The 23,370-nt window shown below is 53.4% G+C and overlaps 10 protein-coding genes across 10 annotated transcripts; 4 read left to right on the top strand and 6 right to left on the bottom strand.

Moving 5' to 3' along the window:
• Positions 1 to 1,321: 1,321 nt before the first annotated feature.
• Positions 1,322 to 4,034, bottom strand: BO97DRAFT_435546 (uncharacterized protein; the record flags this gene model as incomplete). The annotated part of the gene is made up of 6 exons (XM_025697734.1): positions 1,322 to 2,308; positions 2,359 to 2,997; positions 3,111 to 3,415; positions 3,533 to 3,687; positions 3,761 to 3,858; positions 3,945 to 4,034. The coding sequence occupies 6 exons, from the start codon at positions 4,032 to 4,034 to the stop codon at positions 1,322 to 1,324; spliced, it is 2,274 nt and encodes a 757-aa protein (XP_025550085.1).
• A 580-nt stretch (positions 4,035 to 4,614) lies between these two features.
• BO97DRAFT_454565 (RraA family protein) lies at positions 4,615 to 5,406 on the bottom strand (the record flags this gene model as incomplete). Its single annotated transcript, XM_025699111.1, has 2 exons — positions 4,615 to 5,205; positions 5,353 to 5,406. The coding sequence occupies 2 exons, from the start codon at positions 5,404 to 5,406 to the stop codon at positions 4,615 to 4,617; spliced, it is 645 nt and encodes a 214-aa protein (XP_025550086.1).
• Positions 5,407 to 6,017: 611 nt separating this feature from the next.
• Positions 6,018 to 8,493, top strand: BO97DRAFT_454570 (aconitase-domain-containing protein; the record flags this gene model as incomplete). Its single annotated transcript, XM_025699112.1, has 4 exons — positions 6,018 to 6,113; positions 6,184 to 6,629; positions 6,681 to 7,819; positions 7,874 to 8,493. The coding sequence occupies 4 exons, from the start codon at positions 6,018 to 6,020 to the stop codon at positions 8,491 to 8,493; spliced, it is 2,301 nt and encodes a 766-aa protein (XP_025550087.1).
• Positions 8,494 to 9,210: 717 nt separating this feature from the next.
• On the bottom strand, positions 9,211 to 10,654 carry BO97DRAFT_454582 (Zn(II)2Cys6 transcription factor). Its single transcript, XM_025699113.1, has 3 exons — positions 10,444 to 10,654; positions 9,919 to 10,387; positions 9,211 to 9,853 (listed from the first exon to the last, which is right to left on the bottom strand). Exons 1-3 carry the CDS (start codon positions 10,608 to 10,610, stop codon positions 9,281 to 9,283), a joined length of 1,209 nt encoding a protein of 402 aa, XP_025550088.1. The 5' UTR covers positions 10,611 to 10,654; the 3' UTR covers positions 9,211 to 9,280.
• A 439-nt stretch (positions 10,655 to 11,093) lies between these two features.
• Positions 11,094 to 12,077, bottom strand: BO97DRAFT_425890 (uncharacterized protein; the record flags this gene model as incomplete). Its single annotated transcript, XM_025697099.1, has 4 exons — positions 11,094 to 11,295; positions 11,372 to 11,608; positions 11,673 to 11,746; positions 11,796 to 12,077. The coding sequence occupies 4 exons, from the start codon at positions 12,075 to 12,077 to the stop codon at positions 11,094 to 11,096; spliced, it is 795 nt and encodes a 264-aa protein (XP_025550089.1).
• An 895-nt stretch (positions 12,078 to 12,972) lies between these two features.
• Positions 12,973 to 14,036, top strand: BO97DRAFT_454588 (MBL fold metallo-hydrolase). Its single transcript, XM_025699114.1, has one exon. It carries the CDS (start codon positions 13,144 to 13,146, stop codon positions 13,939 to 13,941), a length of 798 nt encoding a protein of 265 aa, XP_025550090.1. The 5' UTR covers positions 12,973 to 13,143; the 3' UTR covers positions 13,942 to 14,036.
• A 653-nt stretch (positions 14,037 to 14,689) lies between these two features.
• Positions 14,690 to 15,796, bottom strand: BO97DRAFT_108335 (uncharacterized protein). Its single transcript, XM_025689888.1, has one exon. It carries the CDS (start codon positions 15,517 to 15,519, stop codon positions 15,001 to 15,003), a length of 519 nt encoding a protein of 172 aa, XP_025550091.1. The 5' UTR covers positions 15,520 to 15,796; the 3' UTR covers positions 14,690 to 15,000.
• Positions 15,797 to 16,052: 256 nt separating this feature from the next.
• On the bottom strand, positions 16,053 to 17,306 carry BO97DRAFT_392886 (oxidase ustYa family protein). The gene is made up of 5 exons (XM_025693894.1): positions 16,950 to 17,306; positions 16,723 to 16,854; positions 16,540 to 16,670; positions 16,392 to 16,491; positions 16,053 to 16,339 (listed from the first exon to the last, which is right to left on the bottom strand). Exons 1-5 carry the CDS (start codon positions 17,215 to 17,217, stop codon positions 16,098 to 16,100), a joined length of 873 nt encoding a protein of 290 aa, XP_025550092.1. The 5' UTR covers positions 17,218 to 17,306; the 3' UTR covers positions 16,053 to 16,097.
• Positions 17,307 to 18,311: 1,005 nt separating this feature from the next.
• Positions 18,312 to 19,524, top strand: BO97DRAFT_406460 (uncharacterized protein). Its single transcript, XM_025695430.1, has one exon. It carries the CDS (start codon positions 18,376 to 18,378, stop codon positions 19,240 to 19,242), a length of 867 nt encoding a protein of 288 aa, XP_025550093.1. The 5' UTR covers positions 18,312 to 18,375; the 3' UTR covers positions 19,243 to 19,524.
• A 1,391-nt stretch (positions 19,525 to 20,915) lies between these two features.
• BO97DRAFT_371296 (MFS transporter) lies at positions 20,916 to 23,072 on the top strand. The gene is made up of 9 exons (XM_025692809.1): positions 20,916 to 21,003; positions 21,108 to 21,249; positions 21,312 to 21,472; positions 21,538 to 21,660; positions 21,735 to 22,091; positions 22,142 to 22,195; positions 22,250 to 22,297; positions 22,354 to 22,671; positions 22,740 to 23,072. Exons 1-9 carry the CDS (start codon positions 20,991 to 20,993, stop codon positions 22,988 to 22,990), a joined length of 1,467 nt encoding a protein of 488 aa, XP_025550094.1. The 5' UTR covers positions 20,916 to 20,990; the 3' UTR covers positions 22,991 to 23,072.
• Positions 23,073 to 23,370: the final 298 nt, after the last annotated feature.

The following is a 23,370-nucleotide window of genomic DNA, read 5'->3' on the forward strand; positions in this document are numbered from 1 at the left end:
CGATACGCTTTGGATGAAAGTTCGATAATGACTCTTGCATTTGGCGTCATTCTGGAGGAGGAGGAGGAGGAGGAGGGGGGCTGGGGCCCTCTTCCCCCACAGAACACTCCAGAGCTTTGTCGACTCCGTGCATTTCACACGATAGACTCTGATTTCGGTTGGATTCCATCAGACGACGGATGGAGACAGGAAGAGAAGCCCAGAGTACACTCATACTACTAGACTTCGCTGGGCGGGAATGCATCAGAGCGGGTCCTGACGCCGGCCGCAATCAAGGCCCTGTGAGCCTCCAGGAATCAAAAAGAAACCCGGCCGAAAACAAAAATACTATGTGATTTGCTCTGATAAAGGGGTTGGATAGATTGACAGTAGTGCACGTCTCGGAGTCATTATCCTCGCCAGTCACCTCCATTTATATGGTATGGTTCAAAACGACATGCACGCAATCGAGAGGTTATCACTGGCAGATCGAGTCCCAATGGCACTGGAGACGTTGTTACTGTACTCTGACACCCCCCCTCCGGCCATGTCGCTGGGATTGCCACATTCTCCGTGCACGCTTCCTTCAGAACTCTATTCCATACCGTCCGCTTGGGATTTCTTGTTTTCTGCGGCGCTAGTATTTGGCAGGGTGAATTTCCTGATTGTAAAGAGATGGTCCTGGGTCTGGGCCTTCGCGGCGTTTTGATCCTGTTTGGGCTATCCGATCGATATGCATGCAGGTTAGCCGTTTAACGCTTTGTGCCTGAAGGCTGAACTCTGTTGCAATCCTCTAGAGACACCATCTGCATGTTGGATTTGACTAAATTCATGGTATGTCCTCTCGATACTCAATTCACAACCAGGACATTTCGAACTTCTAGGTAGTCCCCACCGGTAACGCCCATTCCAAGGATTGCATCTCGGGCTTCAAGGGTCCCAGTCTGGTGGAGGTGTTTCCTGCCTGGGAAAGCTATCCTTGGCAGCTTGACGGCCGCAGCTTGATGCTGCCGAGATTTTACCGGATAGCCCAGGGTCGGCCAATCCCTGCTGCGAACACAGAGGATAATGTATATCTAGATCACGTTTCGGGGACGTTGCAGCCGATTTCGAGATTTGTCTTTCATGCCCATGTGCATGGATGCGTGGGAGCACTATAATCTTTGCACTGTCGACAAGAACTGCACTGACTCTGAGGTTCTGGCTACGTGGCAAGACCACTTTCACGCCAAGCAGCGAGAAGGGTTCTCACTTTCCCTCTTAACTTTTCCCTATCACTGCGGTCTTTCGCGACGCTCGGAGTAGCCATTCAACTGTTCCCTCTGGGTACCTAATCCGACTATCAAGGCAGAGGGTCCAACGACGTCGAAAACGGGTCCCAGCTCCAGTCCCTTTGCAAGTATTCGCTGAAAAAGCTCTCCATGATCGGATCGTGCGAGGCCTGGTCGAAGTCTGGCCCAAGCCCGTCGCACGCGACTGACGCCAATCCCAGCAGATGATCGACCGCTTCCTGCAGGTTGCCATCGGTCGGAACAGTGGGATAGTGTGTCTGGACCGGTCCGGTTAGGCCTGCCAGACTGCCAGGGCCAGGCAGCACATTCTGGCCGGTCGCGCTGGCATGATGCTTCTGGCTCAAGCGCTCGACGGTGAGGTCGACGATGCGGTCGAAGTTCTCCTTCCCATTGCGTACCGACGGCCACCACTGGCCGCCAATACTGAGCAGGTTGGAGCACACCCGCAGACACTGCAGGGCCTCCTTGAACGGCACCACGGCTTGAATATCCTGGGAGGCCCAGAAGCAGTAGATGATGGTGGCGCCGGAGGAGAAGATTCCGTGGATGTTGCGCCACGTGTAGTAGAGGTTCTCCTGGCTGTTGAGCCGGTTGTAGATGTGTATTCGGTCCCGAGAGCTGCGATAGCAGTGGAGTAGAGCGGTCTGGGTTGGGGAGGGGAAGGCCTGCGACGGCTGGTAGAGCAGCGTGATGGCGCCGTGGTACAGGACTTCCAGCTTGGGTATTCTGCTCTGACGCTTGATGGCGTGGTCTTCATCCTGGGTGAGTTCCTCGGACGCGCGGGTGGTCCTGACACCTTCGAGCCAGTGATCGAGACCCGCCTTGATGCGCGCTTGTTCGCCCGAGTAGTCGGTCGGCCATCTGATGGCGTTTCCTCGATTGGGCAAGTGGTATAATAGTAGCTTGATCTCGGAAATCAACCCGTCCAACTGGAAACGGTAGATGGAGAATCGCAGTTCGGAATGGCTGTCGGCACTTGAACTCGCCGATTCGTCGACCACGAATTCGTTCAGACCCGGCATGCGAATGTCGAAGGTCTCGTCGCGGATGCCAAGGGGTCGTCCTTGAATGGTCGAGATAGACCTACACTACCATCAGACGGCCAATCCGGCGAGACAGAGAGAAGTAAAACATACCGGTCGAGGTTATAGACCGTATAGAAGATCAATCGCCTCAGAGCAAGAGCGGTAGGCGAACTGTCAGAATCATCTTTCGGTTCCCGATGTAACCCGAGATCAATCGTATGAGACATGGCGATATGCACCAATGTCCAAATGCTAAGGTTGGTGGGGCCTACCATGCCTTGCACGATGAAGAGTAGGACGCTCTGGAGTGCAGTTACGGAAATCACAGATAGGCATTCGGCTGCAGCGGACGACGCGATAGCGTAGAACCGTGCTGGCGGGTACTCGAAGTTTTTGTTGCGTGTCAAAACCGTCGCGGCCAGGGATAACACCATGAAAACGTGGAGAGCGGCGGCAAAGATCGAGATAGGCGTCACGTCCCGGTCAGCCGTCTTGTCAAATCTCCCATTGTAAGAAAATGGCTCCATCTCCTCCGGCCACCCGTTCGGGTCCACGTTCCCTTCATAGCCACGTTCGGCGCAGAACCAGAGGGCGTTGTACGCGTTGAACAGAGAGGTGGCGTGCAGAAACGGGTGATCGATGTGGAGCTCTTGCAGGTAAATGGCAATCAGATCATGGGCTTCTCCTGGCGGAGGCAGGTCCTGGAATTATGTCAGAGAAGACCTGTCTCACAATAGTGTGTATGTCGGGTCCATGGAGGAATTTGACGGGGAACTCCCTCTCTCGAGCATATTGTAAATTTGGTCATGCATACCTTCCTAAGTTTATTATATAGTAGGCGATATGCCTCAGCAGGCGGACCCTGCCGACTGCGGCGTTTCTGACTCACTCGCGTACCGGGCGACGATAGAGATGTAGCTGGGGACAGAGGGCTGTCCGCGCCAATCAGCTTCGTGAAGAACAGACCAGAAGATGATCCCAGATAGTATTTCTGTCGAGAGTCGGAATGTAGAGACAGCATGCCCAGGTCCATGGCTATGGAGCGTGCTTCGGCAGATGGTGCCGGGTCCCTATCGGACGTCTGCTGAGCGGATGGCACAGAGTCCGCGTGCTCTGTGCCTGGTGGCTGGACCGGCGTTCGTGGCATAATCTCACAGTCGGCTACGTGCACAGCGTCATATGGTCGCTTCCTGGTGTTGGACTCTCCCAGTGCCAATGGGGCTTGCATCCCTGTACTCCCTATCGGAGTAGCCGCTGGCGTCCTGCCTTGACTTTGGTTTCCGATGACGGACTGGTCAATCCGCGGCCCTTTGGAGAGATCGAAGCTGGGGTCAAGCAGCAGGATCTGCTCTTCCAGCCATTCGATGCGCGCATGGCATCGCGCCGCGTAGCTGGTATCCCGTCAGTTCTCGGGTTGATAGATTACATGTGGTCTGCGAAGATGAACGATGCAGCGGCACGTACTCGCGGGGAATGGAGATGTCATTGTTGCGACCGTCCACATCCACACAGCTGACTTTTGCACGGGCACAGTTGGAGCAAGCTGGAATTCCCCCGTCACACTGTTGGGATAGATCATGAATGCCAGTTCAATGTTAGCCGGCAGCCGAGGACACATCCAATCAGGATTCCCGAATTACTGACGCACCTTGATGCGTTTAGCTCTGCAGCGTCGACAAGCTAGACGGACCTTCTTGGCCGGCGTGGGTGCAGTAGCATCTTGCGATCTCGGGCTCATCGATACTCACGCGCGAAAGACTGAGTATGTGGAATGTAGATGATCATGCAAGGTTCGCTGGCCAAGACGGACTGCGATTTCCGGATGAGGCCGTTGGCTCGTGCGGTTACATAAGCATCCGGAGTGCGGGGATAATCACCTGATCTCCTACCGCATATAAAGTATATGAGTATTGCACTCGTAGTGCCTGTATTTCACGAAGTGAAGATATCTTGTAGGGAGTTCCGGACTCTATATGCCTTTTTGTGCGTGACTGAGTAGTAACGGCGGTTCTTCACTCAAGATATATTGCCATTTTGTGTTGTGCCAGTCAGCTTTTTGCAGGTTCTGTTCACGACTGCACAAGTGAAGCACACGTTCAGTTTGGATTAGACGCAGTTAAGGCAAAATCCACTTCTTAATAGCAGAATACGAGGAAGTTTCAAGGATGAATTGTACGAGTTAGTATGTACTATCCTACTGCGAAATTAACTCTTACTGTCAAGTATCCTAGTCTCACTGCAGGTGTATTACTATTGTTACAAGAGCTCAGGATATCGCTATGTGAATGACTGAATCCTTGGTAGAAGTCGCAAGTATCTTATGTGATCCTATCCCTAAGCCCTACCCACCCTGTCAGGAGCATGAACGCCCTGCACTTCCTCAACCGCTTAATCGTAGCCCCCATCACCTCTCCGCGCTCCAAACAACTTCGCGTCTCCTCATCAATCTCATACCGCTCCTGACAAAGCTCAACACGCCTCTCCACCTTCCCAACAGGCACCGCAACAACCCCATCCGTATTCCCAACAATATAATCCTCGGGCTGAGCCACCACACTCTCACCGGCATTACCCTCTGAATATGTAACAGGGACATTCAATTCCGACGACCGAGTGAAACTCGCCGACCCCAGAATACTGACATCCCGCGCGAACAGCCCAATGCCCAGGCTCTGATGCTCCGCCACATCACGAAACCGGCTGTCAATCACCACACCCGCGGCCCCGAGCTTCTGGGCCCGCGTGCTCATCAGTCCGCCCCAGCACGCGCTCACCAGTCTTTCGGCTGCGAGACGAACACCACGCTCCCCTTGGGGATCGCATCGGCGAAGTGCGTGGGTGGTGTCGGCGAGGCTTTGTCTGAATCCCGTACCATGCGCACCGTGTACGCTGGCCCGAAGATCTTGATTCTAGTGCACATTAACCCCCGGTGAGAACATTTTCAGGCCCGGGAGGTAGCCGCCGTTTGGGACACCGAGTTTCACGAGGGCATCTCCGATCTGAAGTAGATGAGCTGTGTCCGCATGGTGGTGAACTTTTCTTTTCGAGCAACTCACGTCACAGAATGCAAACCTCCGCAGGGCTTGGATTGTCTCTGATCGTAGGGCCATTTGGTGTGAGAGGTGTTGAAGATACAGCGGGATAGAATGTGATATTTGCTCACAATGCTCGGCGCTCGAAGAGAATTGCCAGAGACAGACCTGACTTGATTTGTCCCTGTTGAGAGATGAGCACATACTGCGTGCAGGTCGAGGTGAAGTTTTGGCCTCGGACTACTCCGGGTATAACTTGTTGATGCTTACGGAGGGTAATTCATCGTAATTGTTGTGGCATAGGGCCCGGACAGCCAAGCTTTCTCCACAAATTGAGAGCAACAAAAGCCGCTGACAAGCCAGTTGAGCACACGGAAAGTATCTGAATCGTTCTTACAAGATATTGGGTTATTGAGAATATATGCTCGAGACCTGGTGCATGTATAAAGTGAAGCTGGCTGCCGGGAACTGAAAGGTACTGCCCCCGTATCGCGAATTACACCGCGCGGACTCACCCTGCCCGCGCCCGGGCTTCTCCCGACAGCACCAAAAATCCCGAGGCACGAGCATCTATCCGAGTAATACCTGTAGTTCTAGAGGAAGAAGAAATGGTAATTCGAACTTCAACTTCTTCTGTTCATTCTCATACTATGCTTTCAATCAATGACAATTGATACCCGAAAGCAAAGATGCAGCGATTACCGTCCTCCTTACAAGGTGCCAAGCGAGCCCGCCACCCTTTCCGAAGCGCAAGACATTTCGCAACGCAGCCGGCCTCTTCTGCAGTAAGGATCTCTGCCCTCTCTCTCTTATCCACAAACTGAGACCGATCCACTATTCATACCGTGCGAACAGCACTCCGCCGTCAACTACGCGCACCAAGCCCGCAACCTCGAACGTCTGAAGCAAGGCTCGAAGCGTCCGCTCACACTGACCGAAAAACTGCTCTACAGCCACTTGATCACGTCCGGCAAACGAGAATGGGACCTTGAGAAGATCCAGCGCGGACAAAGTATTCTGGAGCTGCGCCCCGACCGCGTGGCGTGTCACGATGCGACGGCGACCATGGCGTTGCTGCAGTTCATGAGTGCCGGGCTACCGCGCGTGGCGGTCCCCACTACTGTTCATAGCGATCATTTGATTATTTCGGAAAAAGGCGCGGAGGAGGATCTACTTCGCGCGCAGACTGAGCATAGGGAGGTGTATGAGTTCCTGAGCAGTGCGTCGCGGAAGTATGGGATTGGGTTCTGGAAGCCCGGTTCCGGGATTATACATACTGTTATCTTTGAGAATAATGCTGTGTAAGTGTTTTCCCTTGCAGGTATGACTAGATGCGTGACTGATGAGGCTAGGCCGGGTGGATTGATTATCGGGACGGACTCGCACACCCCTAATGCTGGTGGTCTGGGGATGCTTGGGATTGGAGTTGGAGGCGCAGATGCGGTGGATGCCATGTCGGGCATGCCGTGGGAGCTGGTGGCACCTAAGGTCGTCGGTATGCGTCTGACGGGACAGCTCCAGGGTTGGACCTCCACCAAGGATATTATCTGCAAGCTGGCCAGTCTGCTGAGTGTCTCTGGTGGTAAAGGGCGCGTCATTGAGTTCTTCGGGCCTGGCACGCAGACGCTGGGATCAACGGCTATGGCGACCATCTGTGACATGTCCGCGGAGATCGGTTCAACGTCGTGCATCTTCCCGTATTCCGATGCGATGGGCCGGTATATGAAGGCCACTGGGCGAGCGGACAACGTGGCGAAGATCGACGCTGGAAACGCGAGGGAAGCATTATTGACAGCCGATGAGGGCTCGGACAACTACTACGACCACATCATCGAGCTTGATCTGACAACACTGGAGCCTCACGTCAACGGTCCATATACTCCCGACCTAGCGCATCCAATCTCCAAACTGAAGGAGGCGGTAGCTGGACAGGATTGGCCGGTTGAGCTGAGCCACGCCATGGTGGGCAGCTGCACCAACAGCTCCTACGAAGACCTGGACAAAGCACGTCAGATTGTGTCGCAAGTCCGCGCGGCGGGCATTACCAAATTCAAGACACCTTTCATGGTGTCGCCTGGAAGCGAAAGAATCCGCGCGACTGCCGAAGCTGATGGCATTTTGCAAGACTTACGAGATGCCGGAGCAGTGGTTCTCAGCAGCTCATGCGGCCCTTGTGTCGGCTCATGGGATCGAAAGGACGTGGCCAAGAAGGAGAAGAACTCGGTAGTGTCCAGCTTCAACCGTAACTTCATCGGTCGCCATGACAGCAACCCAGCTACCCATTCCTTCGTCACGTCTCCGGAGTTGGTCACTGCGTTTGCTTATGGCGGTCGACTGGACTTCAATCCGTTGACTGACAGTATTGAGACGGAGAACGGCAGTGTTCGACTGAGTCCGTCCGTAGGTGAGGAACTTCCTGCTCGTTTCCTGAGTGGACATGATCTGTTCCAGCCGCCCTTGTCTGACGGTGAGGCTGAATCTGTGGCTATACGTCCCGACTCGGACCGGTTACAGCTGTTGAAGCCCTTCCCGCCTTGGTAGAAAGGCATTGCAGAGGGGATGGCGTTGCTCATCAAGGTGAAGGGAAAGTGCACGACAGACCATATTTCTCCCGCTGGGCCGTGGTACAAGTACCGAGGCCACTTGGAAAACATCAGCAACAACATGCTTACCACCGCGACCAATGCGTTCCTTCCTCCCAATGACCCGCAATTGCTGGGCCATACACGCCATCCCATCACATCCGAGTTACTGGTTGTCCCGAAAGTAGCACGGGACCTCAAGCACAGTGCAGCCAGATGGTGCATCGTTGGAGATCACAACTACGGCGAAGGTAGCTCGCGCGAGCACGCAGCGCTGGAGCCGCGGTATCTGGGAGGTGTAGCAGTGATCGCGCGCTCTTTTGCTCAAATTCACGAGACCAACCTCAAGAAGCAGGGCATGCTTTCACTCACCTTTGATGACCCGGCTACTTACGATCGCATTGCCGAGGGCGATCGGATCACATTAGTCGGCGTGGAAGATGGTGAACTCCAACCTGGCTCGCAGGTAGTCATGCAAGTAACGCCGCGGGAGGGTCAGGTATGGGAGGCGAAGTTGAACCATAGCTATCATGCTGGTCAGATTGCTTGGCTACGGGCTGGTAGTGCTTTGAATTATATCTAAGCCACTGCTCTGGCTTGAAGTTAGTTAGAATAGTGTTTGCATGTATTTTAGTACGACTAGGTTAGAAATCGATAATCGCGTCTTTTCACTTCAGATCATCAATCACATGGGTCAAGAACAAACTGTGAACGCGATGCTATGAATACACAAAGTATGCCAAGAACAAACATAAAAGACACGTGGAGAGAGCGGACATGAGCAATAGAAGTAGCAAAGACAGGCCTCGTCTAACCTGTGGTTAATACATTACAAGCATGCCTTCTCTACCCCGGATTGTAAGTCTCGGATGATGGGCCCTGCCCGTATTCAACGCCGCTAATGCGTCGGAATGCTCCAGCAATCAATGCTCGGAGCTCGGAGCTCTCCAGCGACTGGAATCGAGACAACTTCTGTCATTACTCCACGCATATTGCGCCACCTCCGCATGTCGTCCGACGCACCCCGAATTGGCATGGCATGGCATAGCACTCGAGGTCTATATCAGACTGTACGATGCTGTGACTATGGGAGCCATTGTCATAGATACCCCAGCGACATCCTACACTATGTGGGAAGAACAGTTGCCGACTGTCCACCGTTCCACTGAATTCTTTCCTTTCCATCGGGTCTTACTCCTGACAATGGGTGCAGCAGGTGGAGGCTTCGCCAAGACCGCCTTTCAGAAGGTTCCCAAGGCTGCTCGCAAGCCTTACGTCTGGCTTGCGGTTATCTGAATGCTGGCTGACTACTGGTTTTTATCCCAACGCCCTTGGTCTCAAGATCAAGAGTCGGTGTCCATCATTGAAAATCATATCCAGTCCAGATTAACACGAGCATCATGCAGATGAACAGACGCATGTGAGATCCAGCTACTGGGGCTGCGATTATCCCGGCAGGCCTGCTGCAACCCCATTAATCGCCCACCCTCCGCTGCGACATCCGATGAAGCATTCCACCTCTCATCGCTATCAGGTATACAAAAGTCCAAGTCCGCGAGTGTTAAGAGCCCACTTGTCGACCCTGTCCTGTCTGTGCTCGTCTGGCTACACGCCCGACATAATTTGTACAAGGCCAAGCCAAAACGTTTGGTCTCTTCCACACTCACCCAGACTAGCGCGACCGGCGCTGTAGGGTCATGCTGAGCGAGCATATTTGGATAAGAGAACAGACCCAGTCTGCGGCAGGTCGCCACGAGGGAGGTGAGAAGCTCGTATGCGGATGAGGAGAGTGGACAACGAAGGTTCAAATCAAACATTGTCTCTTGCTTCGCTGCAAGCAGAGCGAATATCAGTTGCAGCAGGATGCTCTGGTATGTAGCCATGGGCCATGGTTTGTTGTTGTTGTTGCGTGGTTGCGTCGATTCTGCTACATACCATTGATCCTGTGGAACGTCAGCGTTCGGTCTTATACTACCTCTTCGAATCAAATCATGGCGTGGGAACCCACCTTCTGGACTTGAATCGCGGAGAGTAGTCTCTGATGAAGATTCATCGCCGTGTTCCGCGCCTCGCGGTCTCCTTTGATCCACAACCCAATCATCAACATGGATTGGAGCAGGATACAGGGCTCTTTGGGGAGATTGAACGTCCCTCGATGCAGGAACGGCCAGACAGGATGGAAGTCATTGAAGTAGATATCGATGAAGTCCTGGCCAACCCACCGGGACGCGTTAGACATCGAAGCAACGAGATCGGTGGTGAGAAGCTCGTGGGTCTCTGGGGTATTTCGGTCTTCCTGAGGAATCTCAGGGCTAAGGCGTGAGCAGGCGACTCCCCTTCGCTCACAGCGACCGCATGGACTTCCACCGTCACAACGTTCCTTTCGGACATGGCAGTTGCTGCATGCCTTTTGCGTCCGGGATGGGGGAGGCCGCCTGTCGGGATGGTAATTTCGGACATGGCGGCGTAAGAGATCGCTGTACATTAATCAGTCTCATGAGAGTGCGCGAAAGGTTCTGTCGAAGGGGCATACCTTCTGGCTAAGGTACTCGTGCAATGAGGACAGCAAAAGCGCTGGTCTTGGTTATGGCGCGTTAAATGCCGGTTCAAATGTTCTCGGCGCTGGTAACTCGAGCGGCACCCTGGATATACGCATCGGAAACTAGACAATGCGGAGCCGATAGTCGATTGAGACGACATTGTCGTCGTAGAGGCTGATTATCTTTCTGATTTGCGACCAGACATTTGAAAGCTGCATTTTTGAAGGAGGGAAAGAGAAGAGGGAAAGTGCAAGCACTGCTACTAGGCCCGTGGCAAAAGTTTCCAGCATTCTTTCCGTCGTTTACTAAGCTCTGACCATCCATCGGCATCCCACTCGGTCTCTCCCGCGCAGCAGATCTATATAGAAATAGAAATAGAAACCCAGACCTGCAGGGATTTGGTGGACTCAGCCAAACCATTGACATTACCAATTTCCTTTCTCCAGTTTTTTTGACACAGTATTGCTGCATTGACGTTGTCCCATCATCCTGGCTTCAGAAGCCCCTTGAACGAAGAGCCTGCCCTGACTCGCAGTTATACTGCAGATGCAGAAGGCTACACAAAACGAACCATCGAGCCCACCCTCTCCAAGTTGCCTAGCATCAAGAGTGAGTCCACCAGAGTATAAGGTCTTCTGGGAATTCAATAACCCGGGGAAACTCGCAATTGGCCGACTTGGTACAAAGGCCTGAGTGTGGTGACCATGAGTCTCGGGGCGACAGTCATCAGCCTGTTCAGCACGTTATAAACCTTCGGCTGCCAGGGATCCAGGAAGAGTTCCAGGTCTCTAAGCTTGTCGGCTTGCTGGGCGTCACCACCTATCTTCTTGGGATGGCTTTCGGGACTATTGTGTTCGCGCCGCTCAGCGAGATTATTGGCCAACGATCATCAGTCTAGTCAACAAGCCCTTTTTATCGTACTCATTCTTCCAAGTGCTTTGCCCAAGAACATAGAGGCAAATCTTATCAGTCGATTCTTTGGCGGCTTCTTCGGAAGTGCGATTATGGGGAATTCGCCGGCATTGGTAAATGATCTGGTATCGGACAAACACCGCGCTATCGAATCCGGAACCTGGTCCATTGGGCCGACCAATGGTCCAGTATATGGTCCCGTTATTGGGGGGTTTGTGTTCCAGACCTTGGCTGGCGATGGACGAACTGGATCGTTCTAATCATCGGCGGCGCGGTACTTGCTTTGATGTTTTGCATCAAGGAAACATACGCACCGGTAATCCTTCGACAACGGGCAGCAAAAGTGCGGAAGGAGACCAGAGACTCCAGCATATTCCGGGACACCTATGTTGCGATCGTCTACGGTGTCCTTTCTCTGTGTTTCGTTACCTACCCAATCGCCTTCCAGACTGATCGGGGCTGGTCTCCGGTGATCGGCGGTCTCTCGTTCATTGGCATCGGCGTGGGTGTTTTGCTGGTACTCGCATGCGAACCGCTCCTGCGCAGGGTCATCAACCTGCACCGCAAGGACCCAGAAGCCGGCGATGTGGCGCCCGAGGCAATGACCAGTATTATTTGTGTTGGTGCGTTCTCCTATCCATCGGCCAACCGTGGTTCGCCTGGACGTGCACGCCCAACGTTCACTGGACTGTGCCCATTCTCTCCGGGCTTCCATTTGGGGCAGGTAATGCCTGTGTGTTCATTTACGCAAGTAACTATATTGCCCGTCCTCGTATTGGATCTACACGGCATCGGCGCTGGCAGGCAACATGTTCTTCCGCAGCATCATGGGTGCTTGCCTGCCGCTGGCCGGGCCCTTGATATATGCCACGCTGGGGCTGGATTGGGCCAGCACTCGTTTAGGTCTGGTTGGGACAGCCTGTATTTATATCCCAGTTGTCTTTTATTCTTATAGGCATCGGATAAAGAAGGCGAGCCCAATGATTCAGGCGATGGAGCGGATGCAGACAGCAGGAGACATACGAGGATGCGATGGTTCTGGATAGATCTTGTTTAACAAACTAAATTGTACATGTTAAAGACAAACAGGATAGTCTCTTAGTGTATTTGAAATGAAATGTGACACTGGCAATCGCTAGCTATTTTGAAAGAAAGAGCGCTGTTTCGGCAATATTCCTGGTGGGAAGATAGCCCACGACTAGACAAGCTCTAGGTAGAGACCGTTGACTGTTCGCTGATACAAGCTAACCTTGCTTTTAACAGGGACTCCGAAATTGCACGTCTTCAGCTCCATAAGCTCGGATAAATATAATTCATATCAAAATCTCCAGCAATTTGTGGAGCGTGATTGCATAGCCGGAGCGCCCGATGTCCATCCCGCTTGTCGGGATCCCACTCATCGGCATTCCGCCTGTCGGCATCCCTCTTCTGACAAGTGGTTCCAAATGACCTAATGTATTAGTATCTAAGAGTCGGTAGTTAATGTCCATGCTCCGAAGCGGGATGCCGACGGCAAATCTTTGATTTTGTGTTTAATGGTCCTTCGCACATTTATCAGATTTTGATGTGAATTTGTCAGGCCTTCCACAAGAAAATTTAGTTTGGAATCTGGAGCCTAGATTCAAAATATAAATACGCCCGTCAAGCTCCAGAATGTTGTTCAAACCTCGCTCAAGTCTGCGGATATCCTCCAAAGTACAACACTCACTGTATACCCGATTCTTCTGTCTTTTTCAGGTACTCGCACCTCTCAATCTTCCTTTCTAGCCTTCTCACCCACTATGGCTCCCACTCTCAACGTCACGCACGTCGGCACCGCCACCGCCATTCTCGAGATCAACGGCGTCAACTTCCTGACGGACCCCTTCTTCTCCCCAGCCGGCACGGAGTGGGATCTCGGCCGGGCCGTGCTCCGCGTGGAGGATGACCCAGCGCTGCGCCTGGACCAGCTCCCTGTCATCGACGCCGTCCTCCTCAGCCACGAAGACCACCCGGACAACCTTGACGAGCTCGGCCGGCAGCTCCTCGACGGCCGCCGCGTCTTCACGACGGTCGACGGCGCCAAGAACCTCGCGCCCCGCCCCGCGGTGCACGGCATGAAGCCCTGGGAGGAGATCACCCTCTCAATCGCCGGCCAGCCATTCAAGATCATCGCCACGCCCACCCAGCATGTCCCCGGCGACGAGTGCACGGGCTTCCTGGTGACGGCCGAGAACTTCGGGAAAGGCCGCGACGGCCTCCCCAACGCCATCTACTTCACGGGCGATACCGTCTACATCGAGGAGCTGAACGCCATCGCCGACCGGTACCACGTCTGCGCCGCGGTGATGAACCTGGGCAATGCGCATGCGCCCACAACCGAGGATCCGAACGGTCCGCGCATGCAGATCACGATGGGCGGGAAGGACGGTGCCAGGCTGTTCCGCGCGCTCAAGGCGGATGTTCTGGTGCCCATGCACTATGAGTCTTGGGGCCACTTCACGCAGTTTGGCGAGGCGTTGCGCCAGGCTTTCGAGGATGATGGCATCATTGATAAGGTTCGCTGGTTGAAGGGCGGTGAGAAGGTGGCTGTTCTGTGAGGTTGGTTTTTGTTGTAGTGCGTTGAGGTTCTTCCGTCCTGGGCTTGGATTGGTATCATAGATTGCTTGCCTTCAATAGATCTGTTTGCTTTCCATGGAATGCTTTACCTTTCTCAGTCTCTGTATTATCTCCCTTAATTAATGAATGGATAATGTTTTCAACTGACGAATCTCTAAGGTTGAATTCTACCCATACTAGTCTGCTCCACCATTAACCCACAAAAGTCTAGGAACTTGATTGTGGGTCCCCATCTGACATCTTCCCGGAGATAACCTGCCTGTCAATTTATTTGACTGAAGAAGACAATGGTGAAGCTCTGAGACGATTGGCAAGTCTTGGTATCAGGGTCTAGATCGCCGATGCATGACGGGTGGAGCAAGATCACCCCACCGTAGAACCGTAGTGAGTCAGGGGGTCCCCCTAGCCCTAACGGCATCTGCGACAGAAGCAGATTAAGGACGCGCGATTATCGTCGAGAGTTGTTCCGTGTCTTGCTTTCATTTTGTTCGTCTCGAGGAAGTTATAAGACATCCGTACTGATACGCACCTGTCATCTCGAATCCAGACAGTGGGATGAGATGGGGCTCGCTGAGTTATTCAAGATTTTCTTTCTCCCGGGGAGTTTCGATAACTCGAGCCATGCGCTTTGATCTCGAGTAAATTGTGCGTGTATCATATCAAATTTAATCGCAGTGACTGTAACGACTCATTCAAGCCATAGATTCTATCGGCGAGCTTTTTTCCACGGTCGAGGCGAGAAGAGCTGAGTCATGGTATCATTCCGCCACAAGTTATCGGCTCCCGTTGCAGCATGGCATGCGGCTTCCCAAAATCAGTCCTGACATAGTGCAACTAGCGGTCAACGCAGAGGACCATCTGCAACAGCCGGGATGTGCATATGAAGCAGTACGCAGAGCGCACAGCCTCAGCACCGACCTGCATCCCAAGCATAGAGCTCACGCGTTCAACCAGCATTCCGCACAGCACAACCACATGCATCTGCATGCACCACCCCTCTCATCCCAAACCCCTTCGATCCCCTCCTATCCCAAAGAACCTCAACCCTCTTTCCTCAAAACAACCACCATCTCAAACCCCGCAACCCCAACCTTCTCCGATAGCGGAACCTCGACCTCCCATCCCTCACCAAAGCACCCCCGATAATCCCCCCAATCCACCACCGGCCCCAACCAAACAACAACCCGCACCCCCGAAAAACACTCCAGATACCGCCGGATGAGCGCCGGCTCCCGCGGATACACGAACATCCAGGCCCGCGCGCGCGCCGCCCGAGAATGCACCTCCCACGTGCCCGGCACCACATGCAGGTCCAGCTCCTCCAGGTACCGGTTCACATCCGCGGAGACCTCAACGCCTTCGACTACGACGTCCGGATGGCGGTGCGTAATTAACGCCTCTAAAAGCCCCGAGCCGCTGCCGATGGAGAGCGTGAAGTCTGGTGTGTTGGGAAGGATGTGTGCCAGGTAGCTGGTTAGGGTGCTGGAGAGGGCGAGGCAGCTTGTTGGGTGGGTTTGTGGGGTTGGAGTAAGGGTGGTGGAGATTTGGGAGATGTTCATTTTGTGGGCTGGGGTGTTCTTTGTGGGTTGGATTGAGTTTTGGGGTTGGATTTTGTTCAGTTAGTGGTTGGTTGGTTGATATTTGTGGCGGTGTTGATGGTGTCTCTGCAGTGGAAAGATGGATGCATGGGTTGGATGGGGTGTGGAATGTGTGGCTTGAAGAAGGACGGAGAGGAGATTTCTGTGGCGCCAGAGATTGGGTGCGGGCTCGGCACCGGACCGGGTTTATCCGGGCTGGTTGGTATTTCCACGCGGGATACTGGTATCTCCACTCGCCTCTGGGACTGAGCTCTGGGTACTTCTCTGAATCTGAAGCGATATGTTCAGAATGAGTTGACTATCAAAATCGATAGGTGAAGTCAAACGACTAGTCGTCTTTGCTTTCCCTCAACTATAGAGTAAAGTGAGTATGGTCGTGTCGCCTACATCCGAGGCCATAAGAGCACATATCTACTGCAGAAGAGGTTAGGGCTCGACATGAGCCATCCCGCTCCTTATACTAAGGTCTGAACGAAAATGATAGCAAAAACTTAATCGCTGAGGCTATATTACATTCATATATACATTCTAGACATCTCTCATGGAATCTCTTTATACACCCGGTCGGTCAACTTGGGCGGCTCCAAGAAATCGGACGGCACCGACTCTGGCAGCTGATGCTTCTCCGCCCATTCCCGGATCTCGTCGAAGTTGCGGCACTTGTGCTCCGTGTTGAAGTCCACGAACGGCTCGGGGTGTTCGGGATGCACCCAGACTTGGCCCAGGACTCCGACGTCGAGGCTGCACATGAGCTGCTGGCGGAGGACATCGAGGCAGTGCGCTGCAGATCGTTAGCACGGGAATTTGATAGCTCGAGCAAAGCCGTCACTTACAGACGTGGTGTCGGACAATGAAATCGTCGTTGGTGAAGGCACCCTTGCCAAGCTTGTGGTAGTAGTCGTAGTTGTAGTACAGGGATTGACGGAGGAGATTCTGATCTTATTAATGGCCAAGCCCCGAAACGAGGGAGTACAAGCATACCAGACAGTGCAAGTGGTGGAAGCCCTCCACGTTGGCGGGATAACCACCGCCATACTTCTCCCGGATCTTCACTTGGTCGGCTGCCAAGCCGGATTTCTCGGCGTCTTCGACAGGCACTCTGATTGCACGGTCTATGATGCAGGTTAGTGGAACATCACGGGTCTTTAGCAAGTGGACACAAACAGTTGGCACCGAGGGATTCCCAGGCAGCGTCGACTTCAGGGCTGGCATCCTCGCGGAAGATGTTTTGCTTCAGGAGGGAGCCGTTGAAGAGTTGTTGGTGGTACTTCAACCCGACTTGTCCGATGACCGGTGCTGCAATCGCATTAGCCTTGTACTGACTTCGACTCGCCCCATGAGGGAGATTTTCATTCCCCAATCATCGAGAATTCGTAGGGTGCGGGACTTACAGTATTGAGTGGTCCGCCGCGTGCACGACTTATCCAAGTCTCTCTGGTTGTGTCCAAGGAAAACCCCAATCAAACACGACAGAACTGCTACTGCGATTACAAACAGCACTCGTAACCACCCTCCTAGAAATGACTTGGACGAAGCGTGATTCTGCGACCAGTGCGTGGCTTCCTCATCTACAAGAAGCCTCTCCCGGTCTGTCGAAGTGGACCGTTCGGAGGAGTGCATTTTGTCATCGAAGGAACCGGTATCCCTGGGAAGACTCATGGTGAGGGGAAGAATGAAGTTGAAAAGGAAAAACAAAACAGCCCGAGTGAAAGAAACTAGAATCTTCAGGAAGGTAAACGGGGGGGATGGGGAGGGGATCAGGCCGACTGTTTATTCTTAGGGTTGAAGTTGAGTGGCATGAGGTGATGACCTGGGGTGGATCATCCAAGCGGAGTTAGTATTTTTCTTCTTCGAGCATCGTCTCCGTGACCCTCCGGAAGATGCTAATAATATCTTTCGTACTGAGTACAGTAAGCCGTAAAGTTCTTGGGATTTCCACGCTGGCCATCAATAATCAATATGTGACGGGTGTGACCCGGGATGGGGAAGAGTAAGACATGGCCCATGCATTGTGCCCAGCCTGCGGGAGCGACGCTCATTTGCTCACAGTGAGACATCCCGCCGCTTAGCCGCATGTTTGTCTCATCCGCTGTTGCCCGCCTTACAGCATCTTTACGGCTTTTGCAGCTCCGCATTCTTCCAAGAGGAGTCCATCTGAGACATGACGCAAAGATGCCTTACTTTTCACTGCTCGTCAAATCCTGCTTCTAGCCTTTTACATGCTAACTTTGCCTTCGACATCATTCATCTTCCACTCCCCCCCCGCATCGGACCATTTCCGCCGTCCGACCGAGGCTTCTCTTCCTCCTCCTTCTTTCCGCCTGCGGAGAGGCTCATCTCTCGGCTTGCAGAGTAATCTGAATCAGGCCTATAGTGAATGCTCCACGGTCAAGCCGTGAGGCAAACGAGATGTAACCTGGATCCCCGATGGGTCCCCATTTGCTCTTCATGTCCTGATTGGCATGCGCGTCTCCTTGGCCTCTCTTCACACTTCCAGATGATGGTACAATCCGAGACGTGGCCAATCATGCTGCCACTTGTATGTAGGTTGCCTCCTCACGCCGGTCTATAGACTATAGCAGAGCTCTACTACTGCTGTTGTTCCTACTGTTGCTGCTCCCGCTGCTGCTGCTGCTGCTGCTGCTGCTGCCCCCTGCTGCTAATCATGGATCCGCAGCATGAAATAAATCTCGCAGACACAGTTATAAATACAGCCTGCGCTCCGGCCTTTCCTTGCAGTCTCCCAACCACGTCTGCAGTTGTCCTAGATCTCCTCTCCTCTTTTCCTCCCGTCTCACTCTAATACATAAGATAAATATGCATTCCCTCTCTAAGAGTCTCCTGCTCGTGCTGGGCAGCAACCTGCTCGCCGTGAGCGCTGCTCCGGTGGCCGAGGGAGCTACCTCGACCACTACCGCTGCTGCCACCACCACCACTGCCCCCGCCAACTATGGCAACTACGGTGATTACGGCAACTATGGTGCCTATGGCAACTATCAGAACTACAAGCGGGACGACGAGGAGCCTGCTTCTTCTTGCTCCTCTTCTTCCACCTCCTCCGCCGCTTCCACCACGACGGCCCCGGCCAACTACGGCAACTACGGCAACTATGGAGACTACGGCAGCTACGGTAACTACCAGAACTATAAGCGGGATGCCGATGCTTCTGCTTCATCCTCGACTACCACCGCTGCTGCCACTACCACCACCGCCCCCGCCAACTACGGAAACTACGGTAACTACGGCGACTACGGCACCTACGGCAACTACCAGAACTACAAGCGTGACGACCAGCCTGAGGACGAGGCGTGCACGACCACCAGCGCCGCCCCGGCCACCACCACCACCGCTGCCCCCGCCAACTACGGTGACTATGGCAACTATGGCAACTACGGTAACTACCAGAACTACAAGCGCGACGACCAGCCCGAGGAGAAGGCCACCTCCACCTCCACCAGCTCGGCCGCCAGCACGACCACCGCCGCCCCCGCCAGCTACGGCGACTACGGCAACTACGGCACTTACGGCAACTATGGCTCGTACAAGCGCGACGAGCAGCCCGCTGAGGAGGACAAGTCGTCTGCCACTTCGACCGCTACGGCCACCGCTACCGCCGCGGCTGGCTACGGGAACTATGGAAACTACGGCAACTACGGTAGCTACGGGACTTACCAGCACTACTAAATTGGCCCAAAGAGGGGGCAGATGGGATGTTGGTCTACAGAGTAGCTAGAAGGAGGAACTTAATTAAGGGTAAGGTGGCTTGGTGGTCGCACAAGGTGTGACAACTACGGAAACGATGGAATGACAGCCGAATATTTATGTACACATCAGCGAGAACCGGGAGCGACTCGGGAGGACGCCGAGAGGTACATGACACTGTGGATTTTTCTTTTTCGGTTGTTGGTTTTGTATTTAGTTTAGATCGTTCAGATACGAATCGTAATGATGAGATATAAGTCAAGCTTTGATTATTGTGGGCTTTATCGAGATGGGATGGGTCACGTGACTAAAGATGTCTATGATGCATGCTTTCGTGGCTCATAGTCTGATGAATTATTTCTTATAGTAGTAAATGGATTGAGCTAAATGTATTACTTGATATCGCGCAGAATCAAGGCACAATTTATCTTACCTTGGGGATCGACGACGCGACCGCACTCGGGAATATATTTGCGAAGTGCTTGTGGTTCATGAGTGAGCCGGCTGCCTTTGTGCATAAATAAAAACAACAAGCCCACAGTTTTTTGAAGGAGATTTAACTCTGACCTACTAACCATGTCGTACCTCTCCTACTTCTACTTGGGTATGAATAGATCAAGAAACAGGCCATGCTCGCGCAGAAACAAGTTGTCTACTCATTAAAACCATGCATTGATCGGAGATCCAAGATTGTACCCGCCAAAATGAGATAAACTGGAGCGATGCACTGGGCATTCCAGGTTGGGTTGCGGTCGGCAATTGGACGTGAGGGGCAGATCCGCCCCGCTTCCCCATAATATAGGCTCGAGGGAGGGGATGCAAATCCGTGGATGCTGTTAAAGGCCGCCACTTTCCGTTGCTGAGGGTCGATCGCGGTCTTTGTGAGATTCACAATGCGTAGTCTGGATCGGGGTTCTAAAAGATTGTCTAGTAATAGCATTGTGAAGAGCTGAAAAAACATAGCATTTCCGAGAGGGATTGGGAAAGCCATCAGGATTCAGTGCGCGGGGAATTCCGCAGTCCGGCATCGGATAGAGACAGCCTGCAGGCTGTGGATTGTCAGCTGACCCTGCTTGTCCACCAAATACGAGTAGCTGGCAAGAGTCAGCGAAACTGCAATGAGAGCAGAAGACTACAGTATGAGTGAGTCAATATTGATTCCAGGCTGACCTGCTGAATTACCACAAACGGCAATCCCGATCTCGCCGACCGACACCTTCTCTGTGTCCAATCAGCCAAAAGCTATAGTGGCCGTGAGAGCGGCATCGGAGTCCGCCGCAGGGATAGCCGAGGCGCCATCCAAGCTAGACCATGCCCCAGGATGCACAGCTGCAGATGCTGCAACAGTTGGAGAGGGGAAACCCCCGACGAACAACCTGGTGATTACTCGATCGTCACCAGTAGCTTCCCGATAGCGTGTTGTCGAATGTGATCTACATCGAATGGTTGGTTCTGGGACGTGGTTCGTCTCCACTGCAACGTCGGGGTCAACATATTTTTCTGGCAATGGATACTAAGAGAGTCATCCTTCAGCGGGCACGTTTCGTTGCTCATTTAAATAATCGGCGCCCGTACTTGAGTCGCAGTCATGACTCTCGATTCTTTTCCTCTTTCCCTCGCCTTTTTCTCTCAATTTCCCTGACCTTCACCCTCGCCCTCTCCCCCGCCCTCATCCAGACGACCTCCGCAGCCACCTGCATTCACCCCTTGCAGCGTGCGCGCATTAAACCATGGTCGTGGATGGTGAGTAGGCCCCTCAGCCCTCAGCGCACGTCGCAATTTTGCGATCGATCTTCTGCCGCGATCCCACCACCCACTGACCACTATCTTTTTCTCGATGCCTCCAGAAAAACTACCCGTGGACCACGGCGACCTGTCGCCGGAACCGTCGCAGTATGCGGCCGTCAACGAGCGCAAGCTGATGGCCAAGGTCGACTGGCATGTGGTACCGTGCCTGTGTGTGATGTATCTCCTCGCGTTCCTGGACCGGTAAGCGCAGCATTTCTCTAATGCGATCCACGCGCACCCTCCATCTAACACCACGCGCGCAGAGTGAACATTAGTAACGCCGCCGTCCTGGGCCTCGAATCCGATCTCCACATCACCGAGGGCACGAAATACAACACCGCGCTCACCATCTTCTTCGTGCCGTACGTTATTTTCGAGATTCCGTCCAACGTGTTGATGAAGAAGCTTAAACCGCACACATGGTGTATGTTTATCGCAAGTCTTGAGTCATGCGCGCAAAAATCAGTCCTAATGCGATGGTGCATCTAGTGTCACTTTGTATGTTCGGTTTTGGCTTGGTGATGGTTTGTCAGGGCTTTGTTCAGAATTGGGGTGGATTGATGGCCACGCGCTGGTTTCTGGGCATGTTTGAGACCGGACTGTTCCCTGGATGTGAGTTTCCTGCGGTGTGTGTGTATGAAACGCTCTGAACTCATGCTGATTGATGTACTGGGCGCGGGGCGTAGGTTTCTACCTGCTGGGAATGTGGTATAAGCGCAGCGAGGCGCAGAAGCGATTCAGCTTCTTCTTCAGCTCGACGACCCTGGCTGGCGCCTTCGGTGGTCTGCTCGCGAGTGGCCTCGGCAAGATGGATGGGGTCCGAGGGCTGGCTGGATGGCGCTGGGTGTTCATCATCGAGGGTATCATCACGTGTGTGGTAGCCATGGGCTGCTTCTTCGTTGTCCCGGACTTCCCGGAGGATGTCAAGTGGCTCACGCACGAGGAGCGCGAGTTCCTGCGCGACAAGCTGGCGCAAGATGCGGGCAAGTCGGCGGTCGATGCCAAGGTTGGCTGGCGCGATATTCTGGCCGTGTTCAAGGATTGTAGGTGGCTCGTGAGCCTGGGTTGCTGCACATTCGCTGACTCGCTCTAGACAAAATCTTCATCGGCGGTTGGATGTACTTTGGACAGGTGGTGACTGCCTATGGTAAGAATGTCGGGCGGATGTTAGATATGCGAAACACTCGCTAACAGCAAGCAGGATACGCCTACTTCGCCCCGACCATTATCAAGACCTTCGGCTACGGAGGTAAGCGGGCTCGATCCACGTACGCATTGCTAAGACAGAGCTGATCTTCCGCATAGCGATTAAAACCCAGTTCTATTCCATCCCCCCGTGGGCCGCAGCCTTTGGCTTCTCGATGCTCATCGCCTACCTCTCCGACCGCTTCCGACACCGCTTCCTCTTCACCCTCATCCCGATGCTCGTCGCGATGGCCGGCTTCGGCATCCTGATCAACATCCACAGCACGACGCAGCACCACGTCCAATACGGCGCGCTCTTCCTTGTGACGTGCGGCTGCTACAGCGCCATGCCAGTGTTAGTCTGCTGGTTCGCCATGAACCTGGGTGGTCATCGTCGCCGCAGCGTGGGAACCGCCTGGCAGATTGGCTTTGGCAATAGTAAGTCAACCACTACGCATCCCCCCAAAATCTTTAACTTAACCCCACAAACTAACCGGCAATCCCAGTCGGCGGCATCATCTCCACCTACTCCTTCCTCTCCAAGGACGCACCCTTCTACCGCAACGGGTACATCATCGGCGTCTCTTTCCTGGCCTTCTCGGCCGCCATGTCCTGCCTGTACTTCCTAGCCATCTGGCACGATAATCGCAAACGCGACCGCGCCATCGCCGACGGGACTGTCGATCTGAATGCCCTCACTGAGGCGGAGGAGGAGTATATGGGCGATATGGCACCGACGTATCGGTATGCCTACTGATTTTGAGACATGTCTGTTCGATTTTGTTTTGGATGGGTTTTCGGCAATATAGGTAGTAATAAGTAGTAGGATTGGCGTGGAGAAGCTAGTGATGATGCATGACAATGATAATGGGATCCGGCCGATGTCGGAGTGTATGATTCATGATTTGAATTGATGCAATGATTGCTTTAACTGTTCTGGGGATAGGCGCGGAGTGAGATTCACCGAGTTTTGGTGGGAAGTTGCCAAGAGGTGGAGCTGTGTGCATAGCTGGGCTGTGCACTGATGACAAAACATTTGTGCATGAGGTGGTTTTGGCGATTCAGGGTCTGCCTGGAGTTTAGTCCTCGTCTCATCGAGATTATTATCTTCTATCATTCATAGAAGGGATTTGCTCT

The sequence above is a fragment of the Aspergillus homomorphus genome (genome assembly GCF_003184865.1).
Source record: "Aspergillus homomorphus CBS 101889 unplaced genomic scaffold BO97scaffold_25, whole genome shotgun sequence".
Lineage (NCBI taxonomy): Eukaryota > Fungi > Ascomycota > Eurotiomycetes > Eurotiales > Aspergillaceae > Aspergillus > Aspergillus homomorphus.

What these genes read in the sequence shown, in the direction of transcription:
- BO97DRAFT_454582 (XM_025699113.1), bottom strand. Translation starts at nt 10,610, where the DNA reads ATGTCGTCTCAATCGACTATCGGCTCCGCATTGTCTAGTTTCCGATGC. An exon ending in ACGAGTACCTTAGCCAGAAG is followed by an intron (nt 10,388 to 10,443) that starts GTATGCCCCTTC and finishes ATTAATGTACAG; the next exon opens with CGATCTCTTACGCCGCCATG. An exon ending in CCGCGATTCAAGTCCAGAAG is followed by an intron (nt 9,854 to 9,918) that starts GTGGGTTCCCAC and finishes GACGTTCCACAG; the next exon opens with GATCAATGGTATGTAGCAGA.
- BO97DRAFT_454588 (XM_025699114.1), top strand. Translation starts at nt 13,144, where the DNA reads ATGGCTCCCACTCTCAACGTCACGCACGTCGGCACCGCCACCGCCATT.
- BO97DRAFT_108335 (XM_025689888.1), bottom strand. Translation starts at nt 15,519, where the DNA reads ATGAACATCTCCCAAATCTCCACCACCCTTACTCCAACCCCACAAACC.
- BO97DRAFT_392886 (XM_025693894.1), bottom strand. Translation starts at nt 17,217, where the DNA reads ATGAGTCTTCCCAGGGATACCGGTTCCTTCGATGACAAAATGCACTCC. An exon ending in GGAATCCCTCGGTGCCAACT is followed by an intron (nt 16,671 to 16,722) that starts GTTTGTGTCCAC and finishes CCTGCATCATAG; the next exon opens with ACCGTGCAATCAGAGTGCCT. An exon ending in CATTGTCCGACACCACGTCT is followed by an intron (nt 16,340 to 16,391) that starts GTAAGTGACGGC and finishes AACGATCTGCAG; the next exon opens with CGCACTGCCTCGATGTCCTC.
- BO97DRAFT_406460 (XM_025695430.1), top strand. Translation starts at nt 18,376, where the DNA reads ATGCATTCCCTCTCTAAGAGTCTCCTGCTCGTGCTGGGCAGCAACCTG.
- BO97DRAFT_371296 (XM_025692809.1), top strand. An exon ending in CTCCTCGCGTTCCTGGACCG is followed by an intron (nt 21,250 to 21,311) that starts GTAAGCGCAGCA and finishes CCACGCGCGCAG; the next exon opens with AGTGAACATTAGTAACGCCG. An exon ending in CAAGACCTTCGGCTACGGAG is followed by an intron (nt 22,298 to 22,353) that starts GTAAGCGGGCTC and finishes TCTTCCGCATAG; the next exon opens with CGATTAAAACCCAGTTCTAT.